This window comes from Felis catus, chromosome E1, assembly GCF_018350175.1.
Source record: "Felis catus isolate Fca126 chromosome E1, F.catus_Fca126_mat1.0, whole genome shotgun sequence".
Lineage (NCBI taxonomy): Eukaryota > Metazoa > Chordata > Mammalia > Carnivora > Felidae > Felis > Felis catus.
The window spans coordinates 41,585,448-41,599,261 of NC_058381.1; the positions used below are offsets into that span (position 1 = coordinate 41,585,448).

Below are 13,814 nucleotides of genomic sequence, written 5' to 3' on the forward strand. Positions count from 1 at the left end.
CTTCTGGTTTTTGTTTGCTTTGCAGTAGTGAATGTTTTACTTCCTGTGTAACTGTTTATCCAGCAAAACCCTTTGGTAAAAACCTGCTTTTATTTGGTTACGTGCTATGAAAACTAAAAAGAAAAAGAAATGGTGGAAAGATTTCAAAAGATGATCTGAACTAGTCCTCTGTCTTCCAGCAAATATTTCTTTATTCTGGCCTAAACAGATGGTTATCCAGAAAGTTGGGGTGTTTATCAAATGATCTGAAAGTCAAACACAGTTATTTTTATTTTTCTAGTAGTTAAATGAGTTGACAGCTTGCCTTTTTTCCTTACTGTAAATTTCAAATTATAAAAGTATAATATACATGCCTATTATAAGAAGTAAAACAATCCAAACACATACTAAGAAAAAGTTAATATCCCTCTATTCATTTCTCTAACATCCACTGTTCCCACCTCTTTGTTAACCATTGTTAACAGCCTTGGATATAGTTACCCACATTTTCCATGTTCATACAGATATCATCTTAGGAACATACTGTAGACATAATTCTGCAGCTTGCCTTTTTTCCCAGCAGGATGTTACAGACAGTTCTCAATGAATAGATAAGGATCCAGGGTCATCCTTTTTAAATCTATAGATTGTCCACAGTATTTTGGTGTTGTCATACCATAATTTAACCATTTCTAATTGAAAGATTGTTTCTAGTTTTTTTTTTTAATTGAGATATAATTGCCATATAACATTATATTAGTTCCAGGTGTATAGTGTAATGACTCTAAATTTGTATATATTGCAAAATGATCACAATAAGTCTAGCTAACATCTGTCACCACGTGTAGTTAAAAAATTTTTTCTTGGGGCTCCTGGGTGGCTCAGTCGGCTAAGTGTCCGACTTCAGCTCAGGCCATGATCTCGCAGTTTGTGAGTTCGAGCCCCGCGTCAGGCTCTGTGCTGACAGCCTCCTTCGGATTCTGTGTCTCCCTCTCTCTGCCCCTCCCCAGCTCACGCTCTGTCTCTTTCTGTCTGTCAAAAATAAATAAACATTAAAAAAAAAAATTTTATAAAAAAAAAATTTCTTATGAGAACTTCCTTAGCAACTTTCAAATATACGGCACATTATTAACAACTATATTCAGTATGCTGTACATTACATTCCCAGGACTTATTTATTTTATAACTGATAGTTTGTACCTTTTCACCACCTTCACCCATTTCACTCACCTCCCACCCCCTGCCTCTTGCAACCTGTACATTACATTCCCAGGACTTATTTATTTAATAACTGATAGTTTGTACCTTTTCACCACCTTCACCCATTTCACTCACCTCCCACCCCCTGCCTCTGGCAACCACCAGTGTGCTATCTGTATCTGTGAGTTCATTGTTGTTATTTCACTTACACAGTACCCTCAAGGTCAAAAGGGGTTTTTTGTTATTGTTGTTTTTCTTTTCACCATTATAAAATAAACTACAGGAGAGATCTCTTTGTGTATAAAACTTAAGCACTGTTTTGTAGGATAAAGTTTTCCAAAGAAAGATTAATGGGTCACAAGGCATGTGATTTTAATTTTTGATAGATAACTGCCAGGTGCTTTACAGAACAATTGTAGCCAGTGCAGAAATATATGACAGTGCCCTGAATTTTTGACAACACTGGATGTTATGGCTTTAAAATTTTTTTCACCATTCTATTGAGATGACATCTCATTGCTTTAATTTGCATTGTTGTGACTAGCATTAAGGTTGAACATCTTTTCCTATACTCGTTAGTCACATTTGATCTCTCTTGAAAGAAATCTCCATACCTTTTTGCCAACGTTTACCTGGATTGTTTATCATAATGATTAGCAGTTTTGCAGATGATTTTTGTGTATTGCTGATAATAACCCTTGGTTATGAGTTGCAAATATTTCCCATCTATCCTGTCTTTTGACATGGTTTTCTTCTTTTATGCCATTTAAATGTTTAATTTTTTAAAGTTTTTTTAAATTTATTTTGGGAGACAGCATAAGTGCACATGAGTGTGCCAACTGGGGAGGGACAGAGTGTCCTCAAAGAGAGAGAATCCCAGGCAGGCTCCGCACTGTCAGCATGGAGCCCAGTGCAGGGCTTGAACCCACGAACCACGAGATCACAACCTGAGCTGAAGTCAAGAGTCAGACGCTTAACTGGCTGAGCTACCCAGGCGCCCCTAAATGTTTAATTTTTATGTAGTGAAATATGCTCACCCTTTCTTTTAGGACTTCTGGGTTTCTGTTACAATCTGCCTTTTTGATATGATGTATATACATTTCATTTGCAGGTAAAAGTTTCATTTGATCTGAACACTATTCAGATAAAATACCTGGATGAGGAAAATGAAGAGGTAAAGTATACGATGGTACCCATGGCCAGGTATCCAGAATAGGGATCTTATTTCTCAAGAATGATGGGGGATTGAAAAGTTCCGACTAATGTTTTCTCATTTGTGTAGTGGTTTAAATGTACTTGATAACTGCATGTTCTTAGCTGACTGTGGAATCTGAGATGGAGTTGAGAAATAAGGAGTAAACATTGAAGAAGGAAATTTGGGAGATAACTTTTAAAACTATATAGTCCTATAGTTCAAATAGATCATAACTTGCCATTTAGCTTATAATAATAAAAATAATGACAAACCTTTATTGAGTGACTGCAATGTGTCAGACTAACAACAGTACTATGTATTGGGTATTACATTATTATCTCTTTTTTACCCATGAGGAAACTGAAGCCCAGAGAAGCTAAGTAACTTGCCCACAGGCACAAAATCTTGGAAATAGTAGAGTAGGGGTTCCTTCCATATACTCTGACTCCAGAGCCCAAGCTCTTAACCTCTATATTATGCTGCCTCTTAATGTACCTGAAATAAAGGAGGATACAGGAGTTAAGCAATAAAAGTCCTTAATTATTATTCACAGTTAGTTCATGATACTGGAAAAGCTGAATCCCTAACTTGAGATTGTTCATCTTATGTGTGAGGCTGGTCCTAGTAACAGAAATGTTACAATGACAGGAGGTTTATAATTCCCTGTTGCTTTTGTCCTTTTACAGGTATCCATCAATAGTCAAGGTGAGTTCCTAAGAGAACCTGCTTAACTTTACTTAAAAGCCTTAATCTGGGGGTGCCTGGGTAGCTCAGTCAGTTGTGGAACCAACTCTTGATTTTGGCTCAGGTCTAGATCTCAGAGTTGTGGGATCAAACCCCTGACTGGGATTCTCTCTCTCTCCCTCTCCCTGACCCACACATGCATGCACATTCTCTTTCTCTCTCTCAAAAAAGAAATTTTCAAGCCTTAATCTGTTGATGGGTGTATGCATTTCCATTTACACTAAGATCTTGCTGCACTATTTATTTTAGACTCGAATTTAACATACACTAAATTGACATAACACTCACTTGTCCATGGGCATAAATTACATAGCAGATTTTTATTTTGTAGCAGTTTTTTGTATATACATTAGTGCCTTTGATTGGACCCTAAGGACAGCTTTAATGGAAGGTTCTCTTATGTTTAAGATGTTAATCTTTTGAAAATATGTCTCCCAGTTCAACACATACAACTCGATTCTCCCGATGTTGCCTTTGTCCCTGACTTGGTATATATGTTAATGTCACCTTACAAACAAGTGGTATCCCAGAGTGTATTTCTAAGATGGTTTGGTTGTTCAGAGCTTGGAGTTCATTTTCCCATAGGAACAATGTTGCGTTTAAAGGCTAGGCCCCGGGGCGCCTGGGTGGCTCAGTCAGTTAAGCAGCCAACTTCAGCTCAGGTCATGATCTCTCGGTCCGTGAGTTCGAGCCCCGCGTCAGGCTCTGTGCTGACAGCTCAGAGCCTGGAGCCTGTTTCAGATTCTCTGTCTCCCTCTCTCTGACCCTCCCCTGTTCATGCTCTGTCTCTCCCTGTCTCAAAAATAAATAAAAAACGTTAAAAAAAAAATTACAAAACAAAAAATAAAGGCTAGGTCCCTAGGCTAGCCCCCAAAAGCTTATTTTAACCAGCTGTAATGATAGAACAGGCATATATCATTTTATTGCATTTCGTTTTATTGTGCTTTGAAGATACTGCATCTTTTTTTTTTTTTTTTTTTTTTCCAACGTTTATTTATTTTTGGGACAGAGAGAGACAGAGCATGAACGGGGGAGGGGCAGAGAGAGAGGGAGACACAGAATCGGAAACAGGCTCCAGGCTCTGAGCCATCAGCCCAGAGCCTGACACGGGGCTCGAACTCACGGACCGCGAGATCGTGACCTGGCTGAAGTCGGACGCTTAACCGACTGTGCCACCCGGGCGCCCCACTGCATCTTTTTTTTTTTTTTTTTTTTTTAACAAACTGAAGATTTGTGGCAACCCTGAGTCACTTTTTCCAGCAGCATTTGGTCACTTTGTGTCTGTGTCACATTTTGGTAATTCTCGCAGTATTTGAAACGTTTTCATTATTATTATATATAACGTGACAATCTGTGATCAGTGTTTATGACTTGGCTAAAATCTCAGATGATGGTTAACATTTTTTAGCAATAAAGTATTTTTTAATTAAGATACGTACTTTTTTTTTTTTAGACATAATGCTATTACACACTTAATAGATTGCAGATAGGGGAAACATAACTTTTATATGCACTGGGAAACCAAAAACTTGATTTGACTTGCAATTTCCTGGTATTCGCTTTATTGCAGGAGTCTGGAACCAAACCTGCAATACATTTGAGGTCTGCCTGGATTAACACTATCCATGAAGTCCCTTGTATCCCTAGTGGGAGGCAGCTGGGTTGAGGTTTTACAGCTGGAAGTCTCCAGTAGCAGAGAGAGGGAGAGAGATTTAAGAGGCAGAACTAATCTACATGTGGCTTCTATTTGCAATGGGACAGGAAGGGAGTTTGTCAGCAAAAAGGCAGTAGCTGTTCATGTATAAGGATTGTAAGCAAAAAATTCTTAAAAGAAAGGATTGGCTGTACTTAAATAGAATCTTTTGGGGTGGTGAAGAAATAACACAGTATATTTATTCTTTGTCTTTTTAGGAGAATATGAAGAAGCACTTAAGGTAATGGTTATTTCATCTTATTTGCAAATAATATTTGTTAACTAAAACTTGAACCTGAATGCCATTAGCCATGAGGGGAAACTAACAAAACACAACAAAAACAGATTTTCAGGGAGATTATGATTAGTAGGGCATATCACTCAGCAAAAGGCAGCTCCTGATATAAAGATATTTTTCCCTCTCATTGTTGATCTTCGTGTCACCATATAGGATTTAAAAATACAAGGAACTGTGTAGAATTATGCTTTCTGGTTCACATTTTTCATCTCCTTCCTTCACCTTTTGTTTTTGTTTTTGTTTTTTTAAGTAGGCTTCATGCCCAGCTTGGGGCTTGAACTCATGACCATGAGATCGAGTCAAATGCTCTACTGACTGAGCCAACCAGGTGGCCCACCTTGTTTCCCATAGAATGTTATATATAAAGTGGGAGCATTTAAGGCATAAGCTATCCAGTTAACGATCTCTTGCTTGTCAATAATGAAATAGAGCATTCCTCAAAGTCACATCTTTAAGGTGTGCCCAGCTGTCCTTTCATTACCACCTTTGTAATTAAGATTTTTCTTTAAAGTTTGACTATCCTTTGGACGTCTGGGTGGCTCAGTTGGTTAAGCATCCCAGATTTGGCTCAGGTCATGATCTCGCAGTCTGTGAATTCAAGCCCCACGTCGGGCTCTGTGCTGACAGCTCAGAGCCTGGAGGGTGCTTCAGGTTCTGTATCTCCCTCTCTCTCTCTCTCTGCTCCTCCCCTGCTCACTCGCTCGCTCGCTCTCAAAAATAAACATTAAAAAAAAATTAAAAGTTTACTATCCTTTATGAACTTCTAGTCCACAACAAAACTCTTTTGTATAATCACTTTTGGTCTAGGGAGGAAAGGGCAAGATTTTTTAAATTGGGAGCTGGATTTACCCTTTCTGTTGCCTGGTTAAAATTGCCGTTGTGGGTGCAACCTGATTCAACAGTTCAGCCAGCCTTCTTGGTTTTTACTCAGAAATCCTTATTTACCAGCCAGTCTCTTGGTTTTGGACATTCAGGCCCTTCCCTGGTTTCTCTTAGTTGAGCTGCTCATCTCTTAGTTATTTCATGCTTCATGATTTCCTTCTTCCCTAGTTTTCACGTGCTCTTCCTATTTCATCTTTGCTTTTAAGCTGTTGTAACATGCTTTTCCCCACATTCTTTCACCCTTGTCCCACTGGCTTTTCTCTTTCCCTATTCTCAGAAGCTACAGTAGTTTCACTAAAAAAAAAAGTCTTCTACAGGCTTCAAAACTTTTCTCTTTCCCATGATCACTGTTTACCTATGCAGTCAGAAATCTCAGACCTCAGGAGTCTAGATGTTGTATAAGCCTGCCCTGTCTCAGGAAGCAAGAGTTTTTATACGTTTTTGCATGGTACTATATGATAGTTAAGATCCCATGTTTATATTTTGACACATTTCATTATACTAACTTTTTGAACAATTTTGTCCACAGACTTTGCCATACGTTTTATTAAATGTCTCTTGGTTTATGGTCTAGAAGAAAGGCTGGCAGACCAGCCAGTGGGCCAGCCATCTGTTTTTATAAATAAAGTTTTATTGGAACCCAGCCATGCCTATTACGTATTGTCTGTGGCTGCTTTTGTGCAGACTTGAGCAGAAACTGTATGGCCTGCAAGCCTCAAATATTTATTATGTGGCCTTTTAAGAAGATTTGCTGATTCCTGATCTTAAAATAATACCTGTTCAAACTTTTTGGCCTTAGAATGCTATTTTTATATGGAAGCTTGGGGCACCTGAGTGGCTCAGTCTGTTAAGCATCTGACTCTGGATTTTGGCTCAGGAGATGATCTCATGGTTCATGAGTTTGAGCCCTGTGAGTTCGGGCTCTGTACTGGCAGTGAGAAGCCTACTTGTGATTCCCACCCCCCCTGCCCCTCCCCTGCCCACTCTCTCAAAATAAATCAGCTTTTAAAAAGTAAAATAAATGGAAGCTTACAATTGTTGTATAAAAATAGATAAAAGAACACTTCATCAGGGGTGCCTGGGTGGCTCATTTGGTTGAGTGTCCAATTCTTGGTTTTGGCTTGGGTCATGGTCTCACGCTTTGTGGGATTGAGCCCTGTGTCAGGCTCTATGCTAACAGTGCAGAACCAGCTTGGGATTCCCTCTCTCTGTGTCCTTCCCCTGTTTGTGTGCATGCACATGCTCGCTCGCTCTCTCTCTTAAATAAACGTTAAAAAAAAAAAAGAAAAAGAAAAGTAGTTCTTCTTGTCACTGGGTGACAAGTGGGGAGAGCTACAAACTCATAGACTTAGCCCCTGATCTCTTCATGCACACTGGAGTACCTTCATATGATCTCAAATGCTCCTTGAAGTAGTTTTCAAAATAGCATTTTTAAGAAGATGCTCTTCAAAAAGAGGTGACCACTCAAGTATGCTTTCCACAGTACTATTCTTAATGGAAAAGTAAGTGCTTAATTATAGCATTTGGCTTTAAGTTTCTTGGGTTCTGGTAGTCTGGGATTGACTTTTTTGAAAATTTGAGATTAAAATCCATAAGTGGAATCCTACATAAAAACCAATTACATAGAAAAGTTGTAACCCATTAATGAGAACATTTCATCTCACAAAGTGCTACATTAAATGTACTTTTGTGTTTTAGATAATAAAACCATTCCTAGGTAACATTTTGGTTAAAGAAACAGCAGGCTGACTAATAACATAGTATATGCCATTTGATTTAAGAAAATAAAGGTAAATGCTAATATTTTCAGCACAATTCACCCTACCTCTTCTGATTAGATGTCTTTGGAATTTCATTTGGGAAAGGAGAATCACACGTTAACGTGTTTATTCCTAACATATGCTCTCAGATGGCGGTTAAGCAGGGAAACCTACTGCAGATGCAAGTCCATGAAAGCTCCCGGCTTGTCGAGGAAGCCCCACTCCCAGCCGTAGCAGAAAAACGACCAGTTGTGAGGGCAGGGAAGAAGCCACTTACCCATTATTCTTCACTGGTGAGAGTCTTAGGATCAGACATGAAGACCCCAGAGGAGCCTACAGCACAGGTATGAAGGGAATGGACCCGTCTCTACGGTTTTTCTAGCCTGAGTGTCTTGTCCATAGTCCAACATTTGAGTTGTCCATCAACAATTTGGGAGTTGTGACAATCTCTGCCTGACTTTTTGAAACTGGTAACTGGTTACTTCTGGAGAAGGGGCAATAGGATGATATACTTTGTTTTCCTTTTATACTTCTTCATACTTTTTTTTTAACCATTTATATTATTTGACAAAAGAAACCTCAGAGTACTACATTTCAGGAAAATTGTTATTTTTTTTTAAGTAGGTTCCATGCCCAATGTGTGGCTTAAACTCATGACCCCAAGATCAAGAGTCCCATGGTCTACCGACTGAGTCAGCCAGACACCCCAGGAAAATTATTTTAAACAGGGGCACCTGGCTGGGTCAGTCAGTAGACCATGTGGCTCTTGATGTCAGGGTTGTGAGTTCAAGCCCCATTCCATGTTGGGTATAGAGATTACTTAAAAAAATAAGAATCTTTTTAAAAAAAAAACAGTCTCCAAGATCTTGGGTTGTGTTTCCTTGCAGCGGCTCCCACTTGCTCCCCATGACACAGACCAGCCTCAAGACAAGCCCCCGGACTGGTTCACGAGCTACCTGGAGACAGTGAGTGTTCTCTCTGGGTTGGGTTTTAGCAGCAGTGTTGGCACAGGTGGAGTAGGGGAGAAATAGCAAACCGAACCCAAATGGCTGCTGCCTCTGGTGCAGGCGAATGAAGAGTGATAATGGTTCTGGTCAAGAAAGCTCCTCACTTCTACCGTGATTGACTGGGAAAAGAGGGAGCCTACTTCTAAGAATGTAAGGGAAAGGAACTAGTCTCTGTGCTTGAGAAGGAAGAGGTTAGAAACTTACTCAGCAAAACAATTTCTTGGTGTCTTCTTTGAACCTGGTTAGCTGTGGAAGAGAATAGACCTTCTTTTGCTACATTTCTATTTGTTCAGTAGCTACTAGGTGTTTTATTATGTTCTTATGCTATACCAGAGACAGTGAGGTGTGTGGTATAACTAAGGTTTTCCCTTCTTTTGCTCTGTATTCTAGTTCAGAGAACAGGTGGTCAAAGAAACAGTTGAGAAACTGGAACAGAAATTACATGAGAAGCTTGTCCTCCAGAACCCATCGTTGGGTTCCTGTCCCTCAGAGGTCTCCATGCCTATTTCAGAGGAAACACTGTTTCTGCCGGAAAACCAGTTCAACTGGCATATTGCTTGCAGCAGCTGCCAAAGAAGGATCTTTGGTGTGCGCTACCAGTGCAGGTAAACAGTAACTTGGCTATTAGAAGACCTTTGAGCAGGCCTTTCTGGCATCCTGGATAGGTAAAAGCAAATTAGCACGTACTCTGTCTCTGAGCATCATGCATAGATAGCAGCTCTGGATTGGAAATAAGCTATTCTCCACCCACAAGAAATATAATAACTATTTGAAGGGTAACTATTCAGATTGTTGTGTTCAGATGTACATTGAACTAACAAAACCAAAAATGATTAAAAAAAAAAAAAAAATGACAGAGCCAGACAAACTTACATTCCCCAAAGCAAAATTATATCACCACGGATTATCTCCCTGTTGTTCCAGGTGCTTTCATATCTTGCTTCCTCTCATGGATTGTCTTTTGAAATGCATACATGTTAAGTCTCTTAATTCTCATTTTGTTAATAAGGAAACTTGAGACATGGCATGGCCAGGTGACATGCTCAGGTTACTGCCTAGCTGGTAATACAGTCAGTATAGAAGTCTGGTCTCCTATCTCACCACCTCTGGTACTTCCCACTCGCCATGCTTTTCCCCACAGCCTATGCCCGTCCTACAATATCTGTGAAGATTGTGAATCAGGGCCATATGCCCATGACTCCAACCACATCCTGCTGAAGCTACGGAGACCTGTTGTGGGTTCTTCTGAAGCATTCTCTCACCCAAGGTTCTCTGCCCCTCGTCTTCCTGCTGCTCTGGAACAAGCCAGGTAAAACCATAAGGAAAGGAGGCTTGTTCTTTGATGGGAGTCTTGGTTCTGGTGATGGGACGTGAATCACAAAAATGCACAGTCTCCTTAGTTCCTATTCATTTCCAGTTGATGTGTGATGATGAGGACGATTACCCAAAGCTAATGAGACAGAAATGAAAACTATAGAAAGAAGTTAAACTAGAGGCTGGCACTGATGGAGGCTACAAATGGCTCAGAATAGCTTCAGGATTTGTGAGGATTTGACACTTTTCATTTGTTACCTCACAGGCTCCAGAAACAGGTTGACAAGAACTTTCTTAAAGCAGAAAAGCAAAGGTTGCGAGCTGAGAAGAAACAGCGAAAGGCAGAGGTCAAGGAACTCAAAAAGCAGCTTAAGCTCCACAGGAAGATTCACCTGTGGAGTTCCATCCACGGACTCCAGAGCCCCAGGTCCCCTTTGGGCCGACCCGAGAGCCTGCTGCAGTCAAACACCCTGATGTAAGCCCAGGGCCTGGGTGGGCACCAAGGTGGAGATCCAGCCTTCCAAAACCAGAACTTCAGCCAGGTTTTCTCTTATTTTTTGGCAGCCCCTAATAACACCCAAACTCTTAAAGCTTCCCATTCTCTAATCCTAGCATTCTTTTTTTTTCTTTTTTAAGTTTTATTTATTTTGAGATAGAGGGTGCAAGTTGGGGAAGGGCAGAGAGAGAAGGAGAGAGAATCCCAAGCAGGCTCCACACTGTCAGCACAGAGTCGGATACATGGCTTGAACACACCAACTGTGAGACCATGACCTGAGCTGAAGTCACACACTTAACCTACTGAGCCACCCAGGCGCCCCTGATCCTAGTATTCTTACAGGGTGGTTTGGTAGTCATTGTTGACACTTGCTTTGTTGCGTTCTTCAGAAGGACAGCAACCAACAAGGTTCCAAACTGGCTGGTGTGACTTCTCTTCACTGGAGGCAGTTGGGATTTAAAGGACCTGACTCTCTAGTTCTTTTATTTATGGACCTTTATCCTCACCATAGTTTTTCAGCTCAGGAGTCACATCTGTCTTGTTTTTCAAATATTTTTAGAGGCACCTGGGTGGCTCAGTTGGTTGGGCATCCAACTCTTGACTTCCACTCAGGTTGTGATCTCACTGTTTTGGAATCGAGCCCCAAGTCAGGCTCTGCGCTGACAGCACTGAACTTGCTCGGGATTCTCTCTCTCCCTGTCTCTCTTCCCCTTCTCCGCTCATGCACACATGTGCGTGCTCGCTCCCCCTCTCAAATAAATAAACTTTTTTAAAAATTACAGTTTTTTAAAAGATTTTTTTCAAGTAACATCTGTACCCAGTGTAAGGCTCAAACTCACAATCCCAAGATCAAGGGTCGCATGCTCTTCCAACTGAGCCAGCCAGGTGCCCGTAAAGATCTTATTTTTAAGTAGTCTGTGTACCCAGTGTGGGGCTTGAACCTACAACCCTGGGATCAAGAGTGTCCCACATTCCACTAACTGAGCCAGCTGGGCGCCCCCTATTATTTTTAAGGCAAACGAAGAGTCACTGTCAGCCTCTTGAATCACGGTGCTAGATATTCAGAAGCCATCATACCCAACACAAGTGACTACTATCTGAATTTCTGTTCAGGCTCCCTTTGCAGCCCTGTGCCCCAGTTATGCCAACCCTCAGTGCAGCGTTTGTGGATGAGAATTTGCCTGATGGGACTCACCTTCAGCCAGGAACCAAGTTTATCAAACACTGGAGGATGAAAAATACAGGAAACGTCAAGTGGAATGGAGACACAAAGGTATTTTTTTTTCCCACCCAGAATGTGAAGATGTGATTAGAAGTGACAGTGCTCAGTTTACAAGCTTGCTTTCTCTTGTCACTGTTCTTTTCAGCTCAAGTTCATGTGGGGAAACCTAACTTTGGCTTCTACAGAAAAGAAAGATGTTCTGGTTCCCTGTCTAAAGGCCGGCCATGTGGGTGTTGTGTCCGTGGAGTTCATCGCCCCAGCCTTGGAGGGAACGTACACTTCCCATTGGCGTCTTTCTCACAAAGGCCAGCAGTTTGGGCCTCGGGTCTGGTGCAGTATCATAGTGGATCCTTTCCCCTCCACAGAGAGCCCTGAGAACATTGAAAAGGGCATGATTAACTCAAGCAAAGCTGATGAGCTCACTTGCCAGCAAGAGGTGAATATTGGAAGGGTAAACTAAAGCTAAAACAGCCCACACACAGCTAGTTGTGCCTCCAGACATCTGGAAAACATAGCTCCTCCCCCTCCCCCCAGCATCTTAGTAAGCTTTTATTAGGCCTAGTCCTCAGGGGCTTTCTTTGCATGTCCTTAGGATCTTGGTGCAGTCATCCCTCAGTGCTTTTGTATCTCTTTGTAATGATGTTTGGCCAGCCTCTGTGCTGCAGGAGGGAAGGTAGGGCTGGTTGAACTGCTGGACTGATGGCTTTGCTCCTTAACCCTTACCTCTCCTGGATATCCACGTGTGTGTTCCGTAAATACTAATGAAGTCTTGCCTTTTTTTTTAGTTGGTGCAGTTTTTTTAAGCAACTTCCATTTATTAGTGTGTTACTAGTTTTTAGAGCATTTTACTGCTTAGATTTAGTTAACCAAGTTAATTTCCTGCTTTTGACTGTCGTCAACTATGGTTAACCTGATTTGTCGTTAAAGGAAGTTAGGTGAAGGGGATTATTATTTTTACAACTTTTCTGTAAGTCTAAAATTACATCAGAACAAGTTTTAAAACATGTAGAGGTGCAGCAGTGTTTTGGTTTTTAGGGAGGCAGCTGCCACCTTACATTTTGAGTTCAGTTGAGGGCCTGACATTTGTCCCAATGGTTTTGTCTGTGTAGGAAGCTTTTCTTCTGGCTAAAGAAGACATTCAGCCTGATGAAGTAACTCAGCAGTCACAAGGGACAGGAACCTGCATCCCACAGAAGACAAAAAATGTTGCCAGTGAGAGGGAGCTTTACATCCCCTCCGTGGATCTACTGACTGCCCAGGTGGGAGACTGAACACTTTGGGGGGCAAAGGACAAGGCAGTGGAGAAAGAGGCCTTACCCCCTTGAGGAGAAGGTGATATAGTCACAGGCAGTGCCCAGCAAGTTAGCCAGATGGCCACTTCGATCCATTCAGATGCAGAGTGGGAAGGAGGTCACCTGTGGAAGGAGGCCTCTGAACTAAATGTTTCCTCTCTGAGTTGGTAACTCGCGTGCTTCCCCACAGCTTCCCTTCAGTTGTCTCTTCACTTCTCTTCTCTAGTTCATTTTCACCCCCACTGCATTTTCTCTCTCTCCTGCCACTTGGTTATTTGAACACCTAGTTCCCATTTCGCTCTCCTTGATTTCACTTGACTGAGGTGAGGCATGAATTTGAACAGAATCCAGGAAGGTGTGATGCTCAGTGGCCTACACATCCCAGCAGGACAAAACATGACTCCAGCCTCCATGGCAAGTAGCCTAACATTGCCCTTTTTTCCTCCAGGACCTGCTGTCCTTTGAACTGTTGGATATAAACATTGTCCAAGAGTTGGAAAGAGTGCCCCACAATACTCCCGTGGGTAAGAATGTCATTCAACCCATATTGTTTATTTTATTAACGGACACAAAAGTGCTATACCCTAGACTCTGATAGGTAGTATCTTATTCTGAGAAAATAGATGACAAGGATTTCTCCCACCGTGTGACAGTAAAATTGCACCCATGCATCACGTCCCTTCTTTCTTTCTGTTGTCTGTCAGAGTCAACAATACATGGTGGTGTAAGACT

The 13,814-nt window shown here is 41.3% G+C and overlaps 1 protein-coding gene across 7 annotated transcripts in view; it reads left to right on the top strand.

Moving 5' to 3' along the window:
- Nucleotides 1–13,814, top strand: part of NBR1 (NBR1 autophagy cargo receptor) — a 28,266-nt gene that overhangs the window by 5,112 nt on the left and 9,340 nt on the right. For 6 of the 7 annotated variants that reach the window (XM_045044995.1, XM_019817942.3, XM_019817941.2 and 3 more), the window contains exons 3-14: nucleotides 2,291–2,353; nucleotides 3,061–3,079; nucleotides 5,030–5,052; nucleotides 7,901–8,095; nucleotides 8,639–8,716; nucleotides 9,149–9,363; nucleotides 9,900–10,067; nucleotides 10,338–10,547; nucleotides 11,682–11,841; nucleotides 11,936–12,226; nucleotides 12,900–13,049; nucleotides 13,531–13,606. In XM_045044995.1, coding sequence (XP_044900930.1) covers nucleotides 2,291–2,353; nucleotides 3,061–3,079; nucleotides 5,030–5,052; nucleotides 7,901–8,095; nucleotides 8,639–8,716; nucleotides 9,149–9,363; nucleotides 9,900–10,067; nucleotides 10,338–10,547; nucleotides 11,682–11,841; nucleotides 11,936–12,226; nucleotides 12,900–13,049; nucleotides 13,531–13,606 — 1,648 coding nt within the window. The remainder of the gene's footprint in view (nucleotides 1–2,290; nucleotides 2,354–3,060; nucleotides 3,080–5,029; nucleotides 5,053–7,900; nucleotides 8,096–8,638; nucleotides 8,717–9,148; nucleotides 9,364–9,899; nucleotides 10,068–10,337; nucleotides 10,548–11,681; nucleotides 11,842–11,935; nucleotides 12,227–12,899; nucleotides 13,050–13,530; nucleotides 13,607–13,814) is intronic. The other variant, XM_019817944.3, reaches the window with a different exon arrangement.